General features: G+C 39.6%; 1 protein-coding gene across 2 annotated transcripts in view; it reads right to left on the reverse strand.

The window, feature by feature from the left end:
* Nucleotides 1-2,566: 2,566 nt before the first annotated feature.
* CCDC107 (coiled-coil domain containing 107) overlaps nt 2,567-16,458 on the reverse strand; it is an 84,368-nt gene continuing 70,476 nt past the window's right edge. For both annotated transcript variants that reach the window (XM_053716774.1, XM_053716775.1), the window contains exon 6: nt 2,567-2,934. In XM_053716774.1, the coding sequence (XP_053572749.1) occupies nt 2,654-2,934 (281 nt within the window). In that variant the 3' untranslated portion in view covers nt 2,567-2,653. The remainder of the gene's footprint in view (nt 2,935-16,458) is intronic.

Raw genomic sequence — 16,458 nt, forward strand, 5'->3', positions numbered from 1 at the left:
GATGTATTATATTATATAAAATTATTATATTATATATAAGATTAAAGTTCCCCAAATGTGGTATCCACAGTGGGTTAGGGGGAACAAGGGTAATAGTGCCAAAAAAGTACCTTATTAAAACTCAGGAGCTCTGAGTATTTGTATCCATAGAGATAGGTATTGCAGATTATATCCAGCGGTTTCAGCTCTGGGATTTTCAAAGAAATGAACATGGAAAAAAAGCCACCAAGCTCCACTCCACTGTATTTCCTTGAATCCGCATTCAGCTGTGGATACATCACACAGTGTATGGCGTCCTCTCCTGGAAACAAATCGAATGGGTTAATGGCAACGCATTGTGACTCACACAAAGCCTTTCTCAAGCCTATTTTCATCCTATGCCATCAGTCCTTAAATACCCCATCAGGTTCACTCTAAAGGGCCCATCTATCAAGCTCCGATTGGGTTGATTGACACCTCCCTGCTGGTGGCTGATTGGCTGCGAGTCAGCAGGGGGCGGTGTTGCACCAGCAGCTCTTGTGAGCTGCTGGTGCAATGTTAACTGCGGAGAGCGTATTGCTCTCCGAATTTAGCGAGGTCTTGCAGACCTGATCCGCACTGTCGGATCAGGTCCGCAAGACCTTTAATAAATAGGGGCCTAAATGTTAGATGTTTAAACCGCCGTATATCAATGGTATACAGAGAGAATTGAATCAATATATGTGTAAACAGTGAAAACAACCTGGATGGTCATTGTAATGCATATAACACAGTTATATAACAATATCTGTCAATTACTCACAAATGCTATATTATCTATGAACAAAAGCTCTCTGTGAGCCGAAACGCATTTTCATTAATCCAATCGATTTGTGTCCAGGAGAGGACACCATACACCGTGTGACGTAACCACAGCTGAAGGTAGATTTAAGGAAGTACAGGGGAGCGGAATTTGGCGGCTTTCTTCCGTGTTCATTTCTTTGAGAATCCCAGATCTGAAACCGCTGAGTATAATCTGTCAAATTAGGAATAGATATACATAGGCTCCTGCACAGATCAAGCAATTACAGTGTATCATATTGCTGGGACAGGGCCCTTGTTCCTGCATGATTCATTCCATCAGCTCAGGGGGGTAATAGTAGAGCTTAAAGGGAAATTAAACAAATGTTTTCATTAATAATTCAGAAAGAGCATGTGATTTTAAACAACTTTCCAATTTACTTCTATTAATTAATTTAATTCCTTCTCTAGTTATCCTGAAAGGTTATCTTGGTAAACGAAAAAAGCTTTATTCCAATCCTTGGAACAAACAGCAGGGCCTTAACCCATAACGTTTCGGTCTACACCTAGACCTTTATCAAATGGAGCCCATGTGAGAGATGTAGGACCCAGACAGTGACAGAATATATATACACAAATGCCAATTTACAAAATACAATATTAGCATAATAAGCGCCAAACCGTCCTCTGGTGAGCCGCCCGGTACCCTGTGAGTCTGAAAATGCGGCAAAGACAGCGTGATGACGTCACGCGTGACCGGGAGCCAAAGCGAGGCTCAGGGAGGTAGTCAGGGAGTGACTACCTCCCTGAGCCTCGCTTTGCTTTTAATCCAAACCTTTGTAATAGGACTTGTGTGCTAGGGCTCCGAGGTAAGAACGCCCTCTCTAGCTAGCATGGATTTGTTGCATATAGCCCACGACAAATGCAGCTTTCCAGGAAACTGCGGTAAGTAGCGGTCCGGGTATTTGCACCAATATTCTCCTCCGGATCTCTGCGGTGAGTAGCGGTCCAGGTATCTGTATTAATGCTCACCTGCAGATCCTTTTTTTCACCGCACTTGAAAACTTCAGTCTCTCGTTCGGGTATGGATAATGAGGTTACATGCAGAGTTCGGGACAGGTACTTCCGACGTGAAACTGCTTCCACTTTTCAAAGTCGTGTCACCTTTGCTCATAGGGATCTTGACTACATCGGATAGCAGATGTTTGCCTTCATAAATATCTTCCGAACTTGAGTAGACTGTAAGTAGATGTCTTTGCATGTATCGATTAAATGTTGCTACACTTGTTGCTGCTCTAGCAATATATTACGATAGATATTTTGTTTCATTATCCCACTGCAGTGGTAGTAATATATTTATTAAGTACCTAGACAAGATGCAAATGTCTTTTCAGTATGTTTGCTACTTTTGTGAATAAGCCTGTCGTGATATCTGAACCTATGTGCATCTGTGTATGTGTCTCCTAATAGCTTCCAGCCAAGCTCCTAACTGGGTAAAATGAAGTTCTATAGAGTGCTGAAATCCCCCATCTTTACACAGTAACTCATATAGCTCTACTGTGGCACATTATCTTTTCTAACAAGTTTTGAAGATATATATATATATATAAATATATATATATATATATATACACACACATACATACACACATATATACACACTTTGTTTCTGAAGCCTTACACTTTTACCTACAAGTATATATGTCACATGATACCTCTGTTTTGCATCCCTGCCACAAAAAAGATAATCCATACAGAAAGTGCAGTGTATGAGGTGGTTCATTGCACTTGAATAAAGACTCATATGCTCTATGCACTATAATTTTATCAGTTATAGAATAAAATATTTAATAACAAATTAAAATATTAAAACAATCTTCTAATAAGGTACAGTCTAATTTGTGCTTTGTAGATAGTCTTTAATATTGCGTTGCCTCAAGCCTTCATATGTGTTGTTTATCGTTAAATCTGTACCACACTGATCATCTTCCTGGTCGTTTACAAGTGTTTGAATATCTAAGTCTTCTGTTAAACCTTCACATTGAGAGTCTGTCTCCTCCCGATTTATTTGTTTTTCACACTCCGCATCAACGTCTTCTCCATTAGATGGTTTCGCTTCCTGCTCTTCAAATGAATGAATAAGATCTTCTAATGCATTACTGCAGTTTTGGTTAGCTGTGCGAAACAGAAATATTTTAATTAGAGGTATATGTCAAAATAAAGTTGTAGTGAAAATTATAATTAAAAACAGTAGAGATGTGTAGTAAGTACCTTAGACTACATGTGCCTTCATTTTAGTATGAAGTGGAAGGTTTTCTGTATGTTTTAATTTAAATGAAAATAGAAAAGCAATCATAAGGAAATTGTTTGACAATGCATACATTGGTCACATCAGGGTACCCTAGGAAAACGATTAAAGTAAGCTGCATAGTCTATTGGCAAAGGGTGGGGGAACTACTACAAAAGTAAGCGCCCCTTGAAACAGTGGTTTGTTAAAACTTTAAACCATAGCCCTTGGAAGCCTGATCCCATGGATTTACTATACTTTTTCAACCTATATATTAGGGATAGACCGATATAGTTTTTTCAGGGCCGATACTGATTATTGACCGTCTTTCAGGCCGATAACAGGGGCCAATATTCTGTACATTTAAAGTTTTGAAAAATCAACACAATTTCTACACAAATCTGGCTTATTAAAATTTTAAACATTAAAATTAAACAACTGGGAAAAATAAAGTGCTTGAAAATTAACTTATTAAATGGCTTCCCAAAACATAGAAAAATGGCATAAATCCCTTTTAAACTGCACACTGATATAAAATAAATTTAAGTCACTACATGATTTCTTTAATACTTCAAGTTAAGTAGAAAAACATAGTGCAGAAACCATAACATTTCAAATTGTTCTCCTGTTAAACGGCTTCTGTTTTTTTTCCATATATTGCTGCCACTTCACTACAAACGCTCACTTTACAGATAAGGGTTAAACGTAAAGTTAAAAAAAACATAATTTATGCTTACCTGATAAATTTATTTCTCTTGTAGTGTATCCAGTCCACGGATCATCCATTACTTGTGGGATATTCTCCTTCCCAACAGGAAGTTGCAAGAGGATCACCCACAGCAGAGCTGCTATATAGCTCCTCCCCTCACTGCCATATCCAGTCATTCGACCGAAACAAGCCGAGAAAGGAGAAACCATAGGGTGCAGTGGTGACTGTAGGTTAATTAAAATTTAGACCTGCCTTAAAAAGGACAGGGCAGGCCGTGGACTGTATACACTACAAGAGAAATAAATTTATCAGGTAAGCATAAATTATGTTTTCTCTTGTTAAGTGTATCCAGTCCACGGATCATCCATTACTTGTGGGATACCAATACCAAAGCTAAAGTACACGGATGATGGGAGGGACAAGGCAGGAACTTAAACGGAAGGAACCACTGCCTGTAGAACCTTTCTCCCAAAAACAGCCTCTGAAGAAGCAAAAGTATCAAATTTGTAAAATTTTGAAAAGGTGTGAAGCGAAGACCAAGTCGCAGCCTTGCAAATCTGTTCAACAGAGGCCTCATTTTTAAAGGCCCAGGTGGAAGCCACAGCTCTAGTAGAATGAGCTGTAATCCTTTCAGGGGGCTGCTGTCCAGCAGTCTCATAGGCTAAGCGTATTATGCTCCGAAGCCAAAGGGAGAGAGAGGTTGCCGAAGCTTTTTGACCTCTCCTCTGTCCAGAGTAAACGACAAACAGGGCAGATGTTTGACGAAAATCTTTAGTAGCCTGTAAGTAAAACTTCAAGGCACGGACTACGTCCAGATTATGCAAAAGACGTTCCTTCTTTGAAGAAGGATTAGTACACAATGATGGAACAACAATCTCTTGATTGATATTCCTGTTAGAAACCACCTTAAGTAAAAACCCAGGTTTGGTACGCAGAACTACCTTGTCTGAATGAAAAATCAGATAAGGAGAATCACATTGTAAGGCAGATAACTCAGAGACTCTTCGAGCCGAGGAAATAGCCATCAAAAACAGAACTTTCCAAGATAAAAGTTTAATATCAATGGAATGAAGGGGTTCAAACGGAACTCCCTGAAGAACTTTAAGAACCAAGTTTAAGCTCCACGGGGGAGCAACAGTTTTAAACACAGGCTTAATCCTAACCAAAGCCTAACAAAATGCCTGGACGTCTGGAACCTCTGCCAGACGCTTGTGCAAAAGAATAGACAGAGCAGAGATGTGTCCCTTTAAAGAACTAGCTGATAAGCCTTTGTCCAAACCCTCTTGGAGAAAGGACAATATCCTAGGAATCATAACCTTACTCCATGAGTAACTCTTGGATTCACACCAATAAAGATATTTACGCCATATCTTATGGTAAATTTTCCTGGTGACAGGCTTTCGTGCCTGTATTAAGGTATCAATGACTGACTCGGAGAAGCCACGCCTTGATAGAATCAAGCGTTCAATCTCCATGCAGTCAGTCTCAGAGAAATTAGATTTGAATGATTGAAAGGACCTTGTATTAGGAAGTCCTGTCTCAGAGGCAGAGTCCATGGTGGAAGAGATGACATGTCCACTAGGTCTGCATACCAGGTACTGCGGGGCCACGCAGGCGCTATCAGAATCACCGATACTCTCTCCTGTTTGATTTTGGCAATCAGTCGAGGGAGCAGAGGAAACGGTGGAAACACATAAGCCGGGTTGAAGAACCAAGGAGCTGCTAGAGCATCTATCAGCGTCGCTCCCGGGACCCTGGACCTGGATCCGTAACAAGGAAGCTTGGCGTTCTGGCGAGACGCCATGAGATCCAGTTCTGGTTTGCCCCAACGATGGACCAGTTAAGCAAACACCTCCGGATGGAGTTCCCACTCCCCCGGATGAAAAGTCTGATGACTTAGAAAATCCGCCTCCCAGTTCTCTATGCCTGGGATGTGGATCGCTGACAGGTGGCAAGAGTGAGACTCTGCCCAGCGAATTATCTTTGAGACTTCTAACATCGCTAGGGAACTCCTGGTTCCCCCTTGATAGTTGATGTAAGCCACAGTCGTGATGTTGTCCGACTGAAATCTGATGAACCTCAGGGTTGCTAACTGAGGCCGAGCTAGAAGAGCATTGAATATTGCTCTTAACTCTAGAATATTTATTGGGAGGAGTTTCTCCTCCTGAGTCCACGATCCCCGAGCCTTCAGGGAGTTCCAGACTGCATCCCAACCTAGAAGGCTGGCATCTGTTGTTACAATCGTCCAATCTGGCCTGCGGAAGGTCATACCCTTGGACAGATGGACCCGAGATAGCCACCAGAGAAGAGAATCTCTGGTCTCTTGATCCAGATTTAGTAGAGGGGACAAATCTGAGTAATCCCCATTCCACTGACTTAGCATGCATAATTGCAGCGGTCTGAGATGCAGGCGCGCAAATGGCACTATGTCCATGGCCGCTACCATTAAGCCGATTACTTCCATGCACTGAGCCACAAATTGGTAATGCCTGTCTAGAAAGGCAAACCTTAGGAACCGATGATGATCTTTGTGAATCGGTATGTGAAGGTAGGCATCCTTTAAGTCCACTGTGGTCATGTACTGACCCCTCTTGGATCATGGGTAGGATGGTCCGAATAGTTTCCATTTTGAATGATGGAACTCTGAGGAATTTGTTTAAGATCTTTAGATCCAAGATTGGTCTGAAGGTTCCCTCTTTCTTGGGAACCACAAACAGATTTGAATAAAACCCCTGTCCTTGTTCCGTCCGCGGAACTGGAAGGATCACTCCCATTACTAGGAGGTCTTGCACACAGCTTAGGAATGCCTCTTTCTTTATCTGGTTTGCTGATAACTTTGAAAGATGAAATCTCCCTTGTGGAGGAGAAGCTTTGAAGTCCAGAAGATATCCCTGAGATATGATCTCCAACGCCCAGGGATCCTGAACATCTCTTGCCCACGCCTGGGCGAAGAGAGAAAGTCTGCCCCCCACTAGATCCATTTCCGGATAGGGGGCCGTTCCTTCATGATGTCTTGGGGGCAGCAGCAGGCTTTCTGGCCTGCTTGCCCTTGTTCCAGGACTGGTTAGGTTTCCAGGCCTGTCCGGAATGAGCAACAGTTCCCTCTTGTTTGGAAGCGGAGGAAGTTGATGCTGCTCCTGCCTTGAAATTTCGAAAGGCACGAAAATTAGACTGTTTGGCCTTTGATTTGGCCCTGTCCTGAGGAAGGGTATGACCCTTGCCTCCAGTAATGTCAGCAATAATTTCCTTCAAGCCAGGCCCGAATAAGGTCTGCCCCCTTGAAAGGAATGTTGAGTAATTTAGACTTTGAAGTCACGTCAGCTGACCAGGATTTAAGCCATAGCGCCCTACGCTCCTGGATGGCGAATCCGGAATTCTTAGCCGTTAGTTTAGTCAAATGAACAATGGCATCAGAAACAAATGAGTTAGCTTAAGCGTTCTAAGCTTGTCAATAATTTCATTCAATGGAGCGGTATGGATGGCCTCTTCCAGGGCCTCAAACCAGAATGCTGCCGCAGCAGTGACAGGCGCAATGCATGCAAGGGGCTGTAAAATAAAACCTTGTTGAATAAACATTTTCTTAAGGTAACCCTCCAATTTTTTATCCATTGGATCTGAAAAAGCACAACTGTTCTCAACCGGGATAGTGGTACGCTTTGCTAAAGTAGAAACTGCTCCATCCACCTTAGGGACCTTCTGCCATAAGTCCAGTGTAGTGGCGTCTATTGGAAACATTTTTCTAAATATAGTAGGTGGGGAAAAGGGCACACCGGGTCTATCCCACTCCTTGCTAATAATTTCTGTAAGCCTTTTAGGTATAGGAAAAACATCAGTACACACCGGCACCACATAGTATCTATCCAGCCTACACAATTTCTCTGGAATTGCAACTGTGTTACAGTCATTCAGAGCAGCTAATACCTCCCCAAGCAATACACGGAGGTTCTCAAGCTTAAATTTAAAATTAGAAATCTCTGAATCAAGTTTCCCCGAGTCAGAGATGTCACCCACAGACTGAAGCTCTCCGTCCTCATGTTCTGCATACTGTGACGCAGTATCAGACATGGCTCTTACAGCATTTGCGCGCTCTGTATCTCTCCTAACCCCAGAGCTATCGCGCTTGCCTCTTAATTCAGGCAATTTAGATAATACCTCTGACAGGGTATTATTCATGATTGCAGCCATGTCCTGCAAAGTAATCGCTATGGGCGTCCCTGATGTAATTGGCGCCATATTAGCGTGCGTCCCCTGAGCGGGAGGCGAAGGGTCTGACACGTGGGGAGAGTTAGTTGGCATAACTTCCCCCTCGACAGAACCCTCTGGTGATAATTCTTTTATAGATAAAGACTGATCTTTACTGTTTAAGGTGAAATCAATACATTTAGTACACATTCTCCTATGGGGCTCCACCATGGCTTTCAAACATAATGAACAAGTAGGTTCCTCTGTGTCAGACATGTTTAAACAGACTAGCAATGAGACTAGCAAGCTTGGAAAACACTTTAAAACAAGTTTACAAGCAATATAAAACAACATTACTGCGCCTTTAAGAAACACACATTTTTCCCAAATTTGAAATAACAGTGAAAAAAGGCAGTTACACTAACCAAATTTTTACAGTGTATGTAATAAGTTTGCAGAGCATTGCACCCACTTGCAAATGGATGATTAACCCCTTAATACCAAAAACGGAATAACAAATGACAAAAACGTTTTTTAAACAGTCACAACAACTGCCACAGCTCTACTGTGGCTTTTTACCTCCCTCAATACGACTTTTGAAGCCTTTTGAGCCCTTCAGAGAAGCCCTGGATCATGCAGGAAGAAGCTGGATGTCTGTGTCTGTAATTTTTGCTGCGCAAAAAAAGCGCTAAAATAGGCTCCTCCCACTCATATTACAACAGTGGAAAGCCTCAGGGAACTGTTTCTAGGCATAATTCAAGCCAGCCATGTGGAAAAAACTAGGCCCCAAGAAGTTTTATCACCAATCATATATAAAAACGATTAAACATGCCAGCAAACGTTTTAAAATACACTTTTATAAGAGTATGTATCTCTATTAATAAGCCTGATACCAGTCGCTATCACTGCATTTAAGACTTTACTTACATTACTTCGGTATCAGCAGCATTTTCTAGCAAATTCCATCCCTAGAAAAATATTAACTGCACATACCTTATTGCAGGAAAACCTGCACACCATTCCCCCTCTGAAGTTACCTCACTCCTCAGAATATGTGAGAACAGCAAAGGATCTTAGTTACCTCTGCTAAGATCATAGAAAACGCAGGCAGATTCTTCTTCTAAATACTGCCTGAGATAAACAGTACACTCCGGTACCATTTAAAAATAACAAACTTTTGATTGAAGAAATAAACTAAGTATAAAACACCACAGTCCTCTTACGACCTCCATCTTTGTTGAGAGTTGCAAGAGAATGACTGGATATAGCAGTGAGGGGAGGAGCTATATAGCAGCTCTGCTGTGGGTGATCCTCTTGCAACTTCCTGTTGGGAAGGAGAATATCCCACAAGTAATGGATGATCCGTGGACTGGATACACTTAACAAGAGAAAATTATATATATATATATATATATATATATATATATACATACATACATACACACACATATATATACATACATACATATATATACATACATACATATATATACATACATACACATATACTGCCACTTGACAGGGAAAGAAAGGACATGCTGGAATAGAAGTGCTATATTTATTTATTTGCTTTAATTTTTAATATGCTCATATATTTACTGGATTGCAAATACCTTCCCTGGTACGGAGGAGTGGACTATAAGTTTATTATGTCACTTATGGGCAGTTTTATAAATGTGTAACAGCGCCACCTAATGGTCAGAGCATTGTTATCCAATGGTAGAGAATATTGATACTAGTCTCCCATACTGCATAGCTTTCCACTCAAGGTTTGTTGTTGTGGACATTCAATTGATGTGCCTGAACTATAATTTTTTTAAATGTTTTTTTTTCTATGCCCATGAAAGGTGAAAATAGTCAAATATAGCAGCTTTAGTGAAATGTTTTGTAAAACTGATCATAATACAACAAATAATGTTCTATTTGTGACAGAAATTAGCAAGCAGATTGATTTTATGTATTGCTGACCCCTATGAGCAAAATCAAAAGTAATTTAGCTCTGTGTACTTCAGGGTAACTATGTAGCTTAAAGTGCCATTTAAAGATCACATTTTCCATATCACAAATCATATCTACAGGCCTGCTATTGGGGTTATGGTAGTGGGTAACTGAGCTCCAAGGAACACCTGGGGTTATCAGTGCTATTTATTATTAGATGCTATGCTATGTCCAGCTTATACAGTATGTGCTATAGATGATTTGTGTCACTTAAAACTACATTGTTTCCCTGAAGTACACAGAGCTAAATTTCTTTTGATTTGCTCCATATCAGTAAGTTCCTGGCCGATACCGATATTTCAGAAATTCCAAATATCGGCCGCTCCAATATATCGGTCTATCCCTAGTATAAATGGCATACCATTCTAACAGGTAGTCATAAGTGTAACAGTCTGAATTTCAGTGTTATGTTACCTGCATCATTGTTGTCTAATAGTTTACTTGGCCTTGTTCCATTAGATTTGGGAGATAGGTACTAAATCTCTAATTAGAATTTGGCAATATTTTGTAAGGAAAAGGGTCAACAACTAACAAATCCAAAACACCAAAAGGATCCAAACACTTAATTTTCCTCAATATTCCAGTAACAATGTAAGTTTTTATTGTAGGTTAAATAGTCACAGAACCTAAAAGAACTTCTTAATAGCATATGTTTTTAGTATACATTTTTAAAACAATTTATATGATTTTAAAGGGACACCAGCAACTTCGTTTTGCATTTTAGCAAACTAACCTTGAGTGAACACAGGAAAATATATAAAAAAAAAAAAAAAAAAAAAAAAAAAAAAGAGAGAGAGAGTGCTGAAAAGAGCCAAATTCCAAATCGTATTATTATTCTCTCCTTCCTAACCTTAAGTATGTTTATCATATCTTCTATACGGTATCAAATTAGGAATAGTTTTACATAAGCTCATGCACAGATCAAGCAAATAAAGTGTAGCATATTGCTGGGACAGTGTTCTTGTTCCTGCTGGATTCATTCCATACGCTCAGGGGGGTAATAGTAGAGCTTAAAGAGACATGAAACCCACATTTTTTTCATTCATAACTCAGAAAGAGAATGTGATTTTAAACAACTTTCCAATTTACTTCTATTAATTAATTTGCTTCCTTCTCTTGCTATCCTTTGCTGAAAGGTTATCTTGGTAAGCTCAAGATCAGCAAATAACCCAGGCCCCTAGCTGCTGATTGGTGGCTGTGTGTGTGTGTTATATATATATATATATATATATATATTATATATTATATATACATATATATATATACATATACACACACATATATACATACACACACCGATTGCCATTGGCTCACCAATGTGTTCCGTTTGAAACCAGTAGTGCATTGCTGCTCCTTCAACAAAGCATACGAAAAGAATGAAGCAAAATTGATAATAAAAGTAAACTGGAAAGTTGTTTAAAATTGTATGTTCTACCTAAATCATGAAAGAAAATATTTGGGTTTTATGTCCCTTTAAGTTTTTCTTTAACTATACATAAATTAAACATTTTATGGGGATTTACACACTGCATATACTTAAAAGGGACAGTAAAGTCAAAATGAAGCTTAAATTGAATGGATAGAACGTCAATTTGCTTCTATTATCTAACTTGCTTTCTTCTTTTGGTATCCTTTGTTGAAAATCATACCTACGTGTGCTCAGGAAAAGCAATGCACTACTGGAAACTAGCTGCTGATTGGGCACATATATGCCTCTTATAGTTGGCTTACTCAATGTGTTCACCTAGCTCCCAGTAGTGCATTGTACCTCCTTCAGTAAAGGATACAAAGAGAATGAAACAAATTTGATAATAGAAGTACATTGGAAAGTGGTTTAAAATCGTATGCTCTATTTGAAAGAAAATAAATTTGGGTTTCATGTACCTTTAAGTGAAAGACAAGTGTATTGCTGTATAAGCAAATATTAGATGTTTGCTATGTTTCAAAATGACACAAGGGATATATATATATGTTTATTGGTAAGATGGATGAAAAAAAGTGTAAAATGATGTAGATGCAGTCCTAAGATTTTACACTGTTACAGTTTAGTCAAAACATTTATGACTCAGATAGGGCATGCAATTTTAAAACAACTTTCCAATGTACTTTTCTAATCAAATTTGCTTTGTTCTCTTGGTATTCTTTGTTGAACTTAGGTAGACAGCACTAGTTCGTGTATGCCATATAGATAATGTGCTCACTCCCGTGGAGTTATTTACCAGTCAGCACTGATTGGCTAAAAACATAATTTATGTAAGAACTTACCTGATAAATTCATTTCTTTCATATTAACAAGAGTCCATGAGCTAGTGACGTATGGGATATACATTCCTACCAGGAGGGGCAAAGTTTCCCAAACCTTAAAATGCCTATAAATACACCCCTCACCACACCCACAAATCAGTTTAACGAATAGCCAAGAAGTGGGGTGATAAGAAAAAAAGTGCGAAGCATATAAAATAAGGAATTGGAATAATTGTGCTTTATACAAAAAAATCATAACCACCACAAAAAAGGGTGGGCCTCATGGACTCTTGTTAATATGAAAGAAATGAATTTATCAGGTAAGTTCTTACATAAATTATGTTTTCTTTCATGTAATTAACAAGAGTCCATGAGCTAGTGACGTATGGGATAATGACTACCCAAGATGTGGATCTTTCCACACAAGAGTCACTAGAGAGGGAGGGATAAAATAAAGACAGCCAATTCCTGCTGAAAATAATCCACACCCAAAATAAAGTTTAACGAAAAACATAAGCAGAAGATTCAAACTGAAATCGCTGCCTGAAGAACTTTTCTACCAAAAACTGCTTCACAAGAAGAAAATACATCAAAATGGTAGAATTTAGTAAAAGTATGCAAAGAGGACCAAGTTGCTGCTTTGCAGATCTGGTCAACCGAAGCTTCATTCCTAAACGCCCAGGAAGTAGATACTGACCTAGTAGAATGAGCTGTAATTCTCTGAGGCGGAATTTTACCCGACTCAACATAGGCAAGATGAATTAAAGATTTCAACCAAGATGCCAAAAAAATGGCAGAAGCTTTCTGGCCTTTTCTAGAACCGGAAAAGATAACAAATAGACTAGAAGTCTTACGGAAAGATTTCGTAGCTTCAACATAATATTTCAAAGCTCTAACAACATCCAAAGAATGCAACGATTTCTCCTTAGAATTCTTAGGATTAGGACATAATGAAGGAACCACAATTTCTCTACTAATGTTGTTGGAATTCACAACCTTAGGTAAAAATTCAAAAGAAGTTCGCAACACCGCCTTATCCTGATGAAAAATCAGAAAAGGAGACTCACAAGAAAGAGCAGATAATTCAGAAACTCTTCTAGCAGAAGAGATGGCCAAAAGGAACAAAACTTTCCAAGAAAGTAATTTAATGTCCAATGAATGCATAGGTTCAAACGGAGGAGCTTGAAGAGCTCCCAGAACCAAATTCAAACTCCAAGGAGGAGAAATTGACTTAATGACAGGTTTTATACGAACCAAAGCTTGTACAAAACAATGAATATCAGGAAGAATAGCAATCTTTCTGTGAAAAAGAACAGAAAGAGCAGAGATTTGTCCTTTCAAAGAACTTGCGGACAAACCCTTATCTAAACCATCCTGAAGAAACTGTAAAATTCTCGGTATTCTAAAAGAATGCCAAGAAAAATGATGAGAAAGACACCAAGAAATATAAGTCTTCCAGACTCTATAATATATCTCTCGAGATACAGATTTACGAGCCTGTAACATAGTATTAATCACGGAGTCAGAGAAACCTCTTTGACCAAGAATCAAGCGTTCAATCTCCATACCTTTAAATTTAAGGATTTCAGATCCGGATGGAAAAAAGGACCTTGCGACAGAAGGTCTGGTCTTAACGGAAGAGTCCATGGTTGGCAAGATGCCATCCGGACAAGATCCGCATACCAAAACCTGTGAGGCCATGCCGGAGCTATTAGCAGAACAAACGAGCATTCCCTCAGAATCTTGGAGATTACTCTTGGAAGAAGAACTAGAGGCGGAAAGATATAGGCAGGATGATACTTCCAAGGAAGTGATAATGCATCCACTGCCTCCGCCTGAGGATCCCGGGATCTGGACAGATACCTGGGAAGTTTCTTGTTTAGATGAGAGGCCATCAGATCTATCTCTGGGAGCCCCCACATTTGAACAATCTGAAGAAATACCTCTGGGTGAAGAGACCATTCGCCCGGATGCAACGTTTGGCGACTGAGATAATCCGCTTCCCAATTGTCTACACCTGGGATATGAACCGCAGAGATTAGACAGGAGCTGGATTCCGCCCAAACCAAAATTCGAGATACTTCTTTCATAGCCAGAGGACTGTGAGTCCCTCCTTGATGATTGATGTATGCCACAGTTGTGACATTGTCTGTCTGAAAACAAATGAACGATTCTCTCTTCAGAAGAGGCCAAAACTGAAGAGCTCTGAAAATTGCACGGAGTTCCAAAATATTGATCGGTAATCTCACCTCCTGAGATTCCCAAACTCCTTGTGCCGTCAGAGATCCCCACACAGCTCCCCAACCTGTGAGACTTGCATCTGTTGAAATTACAGTCCAGGTCGGAAGAACAAAAGAAGCCCCCTGAATTAAACGATGGTGATCTGTCCACCACGTTAGAGAGTGTCGAACAATCGGTTTTAAAGATATTAATTGATATATCTTCGTGTAATCCCTGCACCATTGGTTCAGCATACAGAGCTGAAGAGGTCGCATGTGAAAACGAGCAAAGGGGATCGCGTCCGATGCAGCAGTCATAAGACCTAGAATTTCCATGCATAAGGCTACCGAAGGGAATGATTGAGACTGAAGGTTTCGACAAGCTGTAATCAATTTTAGACGTCTCTTGTCTGTTAAAGACAGAGTCATGGATACTGAATCTATCTGGAAACCCAGAAAGGTTACCCTTGTTTGAGGAATCAAAGAACTTTTTGGTAAATTGATCCTCCAACCATGATCTTGAAGAAACAACACAAGTCGATTCGTATGAGACTCTGCTAAATGTAAAGACTGAGCAAGTACCAAGATATCGTCCAAATAAGGAAATACCACAATACCCTGTTCTCTGATTACAGACAGAAGGGCACCGAGAATTTTTGTGAAAATTCTTGGAGCTGTAGCAAGGCCAAACGGTAGAGCCACAAATTGGTAATGCTCGTCTAGAAAAGAGAATCTCAGGAACTGATAATGATCTGGATGAATCGGAATATGCAGATATGCATCCTGTAAATCTATTGTGGACATATAATTCCCTTGCTGAACAAAAGGCAATATAGTCCTTACAGTTACCATCTTGAACGTTGGTATCCTTACATAACGATTCAATAATTTTAGATCCAGAACTGGTCTGAAGGAATTCTCCTTCTTTGGTACAATGAAGAGATTTGAATAAAACCCCATCCCCTGTTCCGGAACTGGAACTGGCATAATTACTCCAGCCAACTCTAGATCTGAAACACAATTCAGAAATGCTTGAGCTTTCACTGGATTTACTGGGACACGGGAAAGAAAAAATCTCTTTGCAGGAGGTCTCATCTTGAAACCAATTCTGTACCCTTCTGAAACAATGTTCTGAATCCAAAGATTGTGAACAGAATTGATCCAAATTTCTTTGAAAAAACGTAACCTGCCCCCTACCAGCTGAACTGGAATGAGGGCCGTACCTTCATGTGAACTTAGAAGCAGGCTTTGCCTTTCTAGCAGGCTTGGATTTATTCCAGACTGGAGATGGTTTCCAAACTGAAACTGCTCCTGAGGACGAAGGATCAGGCTTTTGTTCTTTGTTGAAACGAAAGGAACGAAAACGATTGTTAGCCCTGTTTTTACCTTTAGATTTTTTATCCTGTGGTAAAAAAGTTCCTTTCCCACCAGTAACAGTTGAAATAATAGAATCCAACTGAGAACCAAATAATTTGTTTCCCTGGAAAGAAATGGAAAGTAGAGTTGATTTAGAAGCCATATCAGCATTCCAAGTTTTAAGCCATAAAGCTCTTCTGGCTAAGATAGCCAGAGACATAAACCTAACATCAACTCTAATAATATCAAAAATGGCATCACAGATAAAATTATTAGCATGCTGGAGAAGAATAATAATATCATGAGAATCACGATTTGTTACTTGTTGCGCTAGAGTTTCCAACCAAAAAGTTGAAGCTGCAGCAACATCAGCCAATGATATAGCAGGTCTAAGAAGATTACCTGAACACAGATAAGCTTTTCTTAGAAAAGATTCAATTTTTCTATCTAAAGGATCCTTAAACGAGGTACCATCTGACGTAGGAATGGTAGTACGTTTAGCAAGGGTAGAAATAGCCCCATCAACTTTAGGGATTTTGTCCCAAAATTCTAACCTGTCAGGCGGAACAGGATATAATTGCTTAAAACGTTTAGAAGGAGTAAATGAATTACCCAATTTATCCCATTCTTTGGAAATTACTGCAGAAATAGCATTAGGAACAGGAAAAACTTCTGGAATAACCGCAGGAGCTTTAAAAACCTTA

This window comes from Bombina bombina, chromosome 6 (assembly GCF_027579735.1).
Source record: "Bombina bombina isolate aBomBom1 chromosome 6, aBomBom1.pri, whole genome shotgun sequence".
NCBI lineage: Eukaryota > Metazoa > Chordata > Amphibia > Anura > Bombinatoridae > Bombina > Bombina bombina.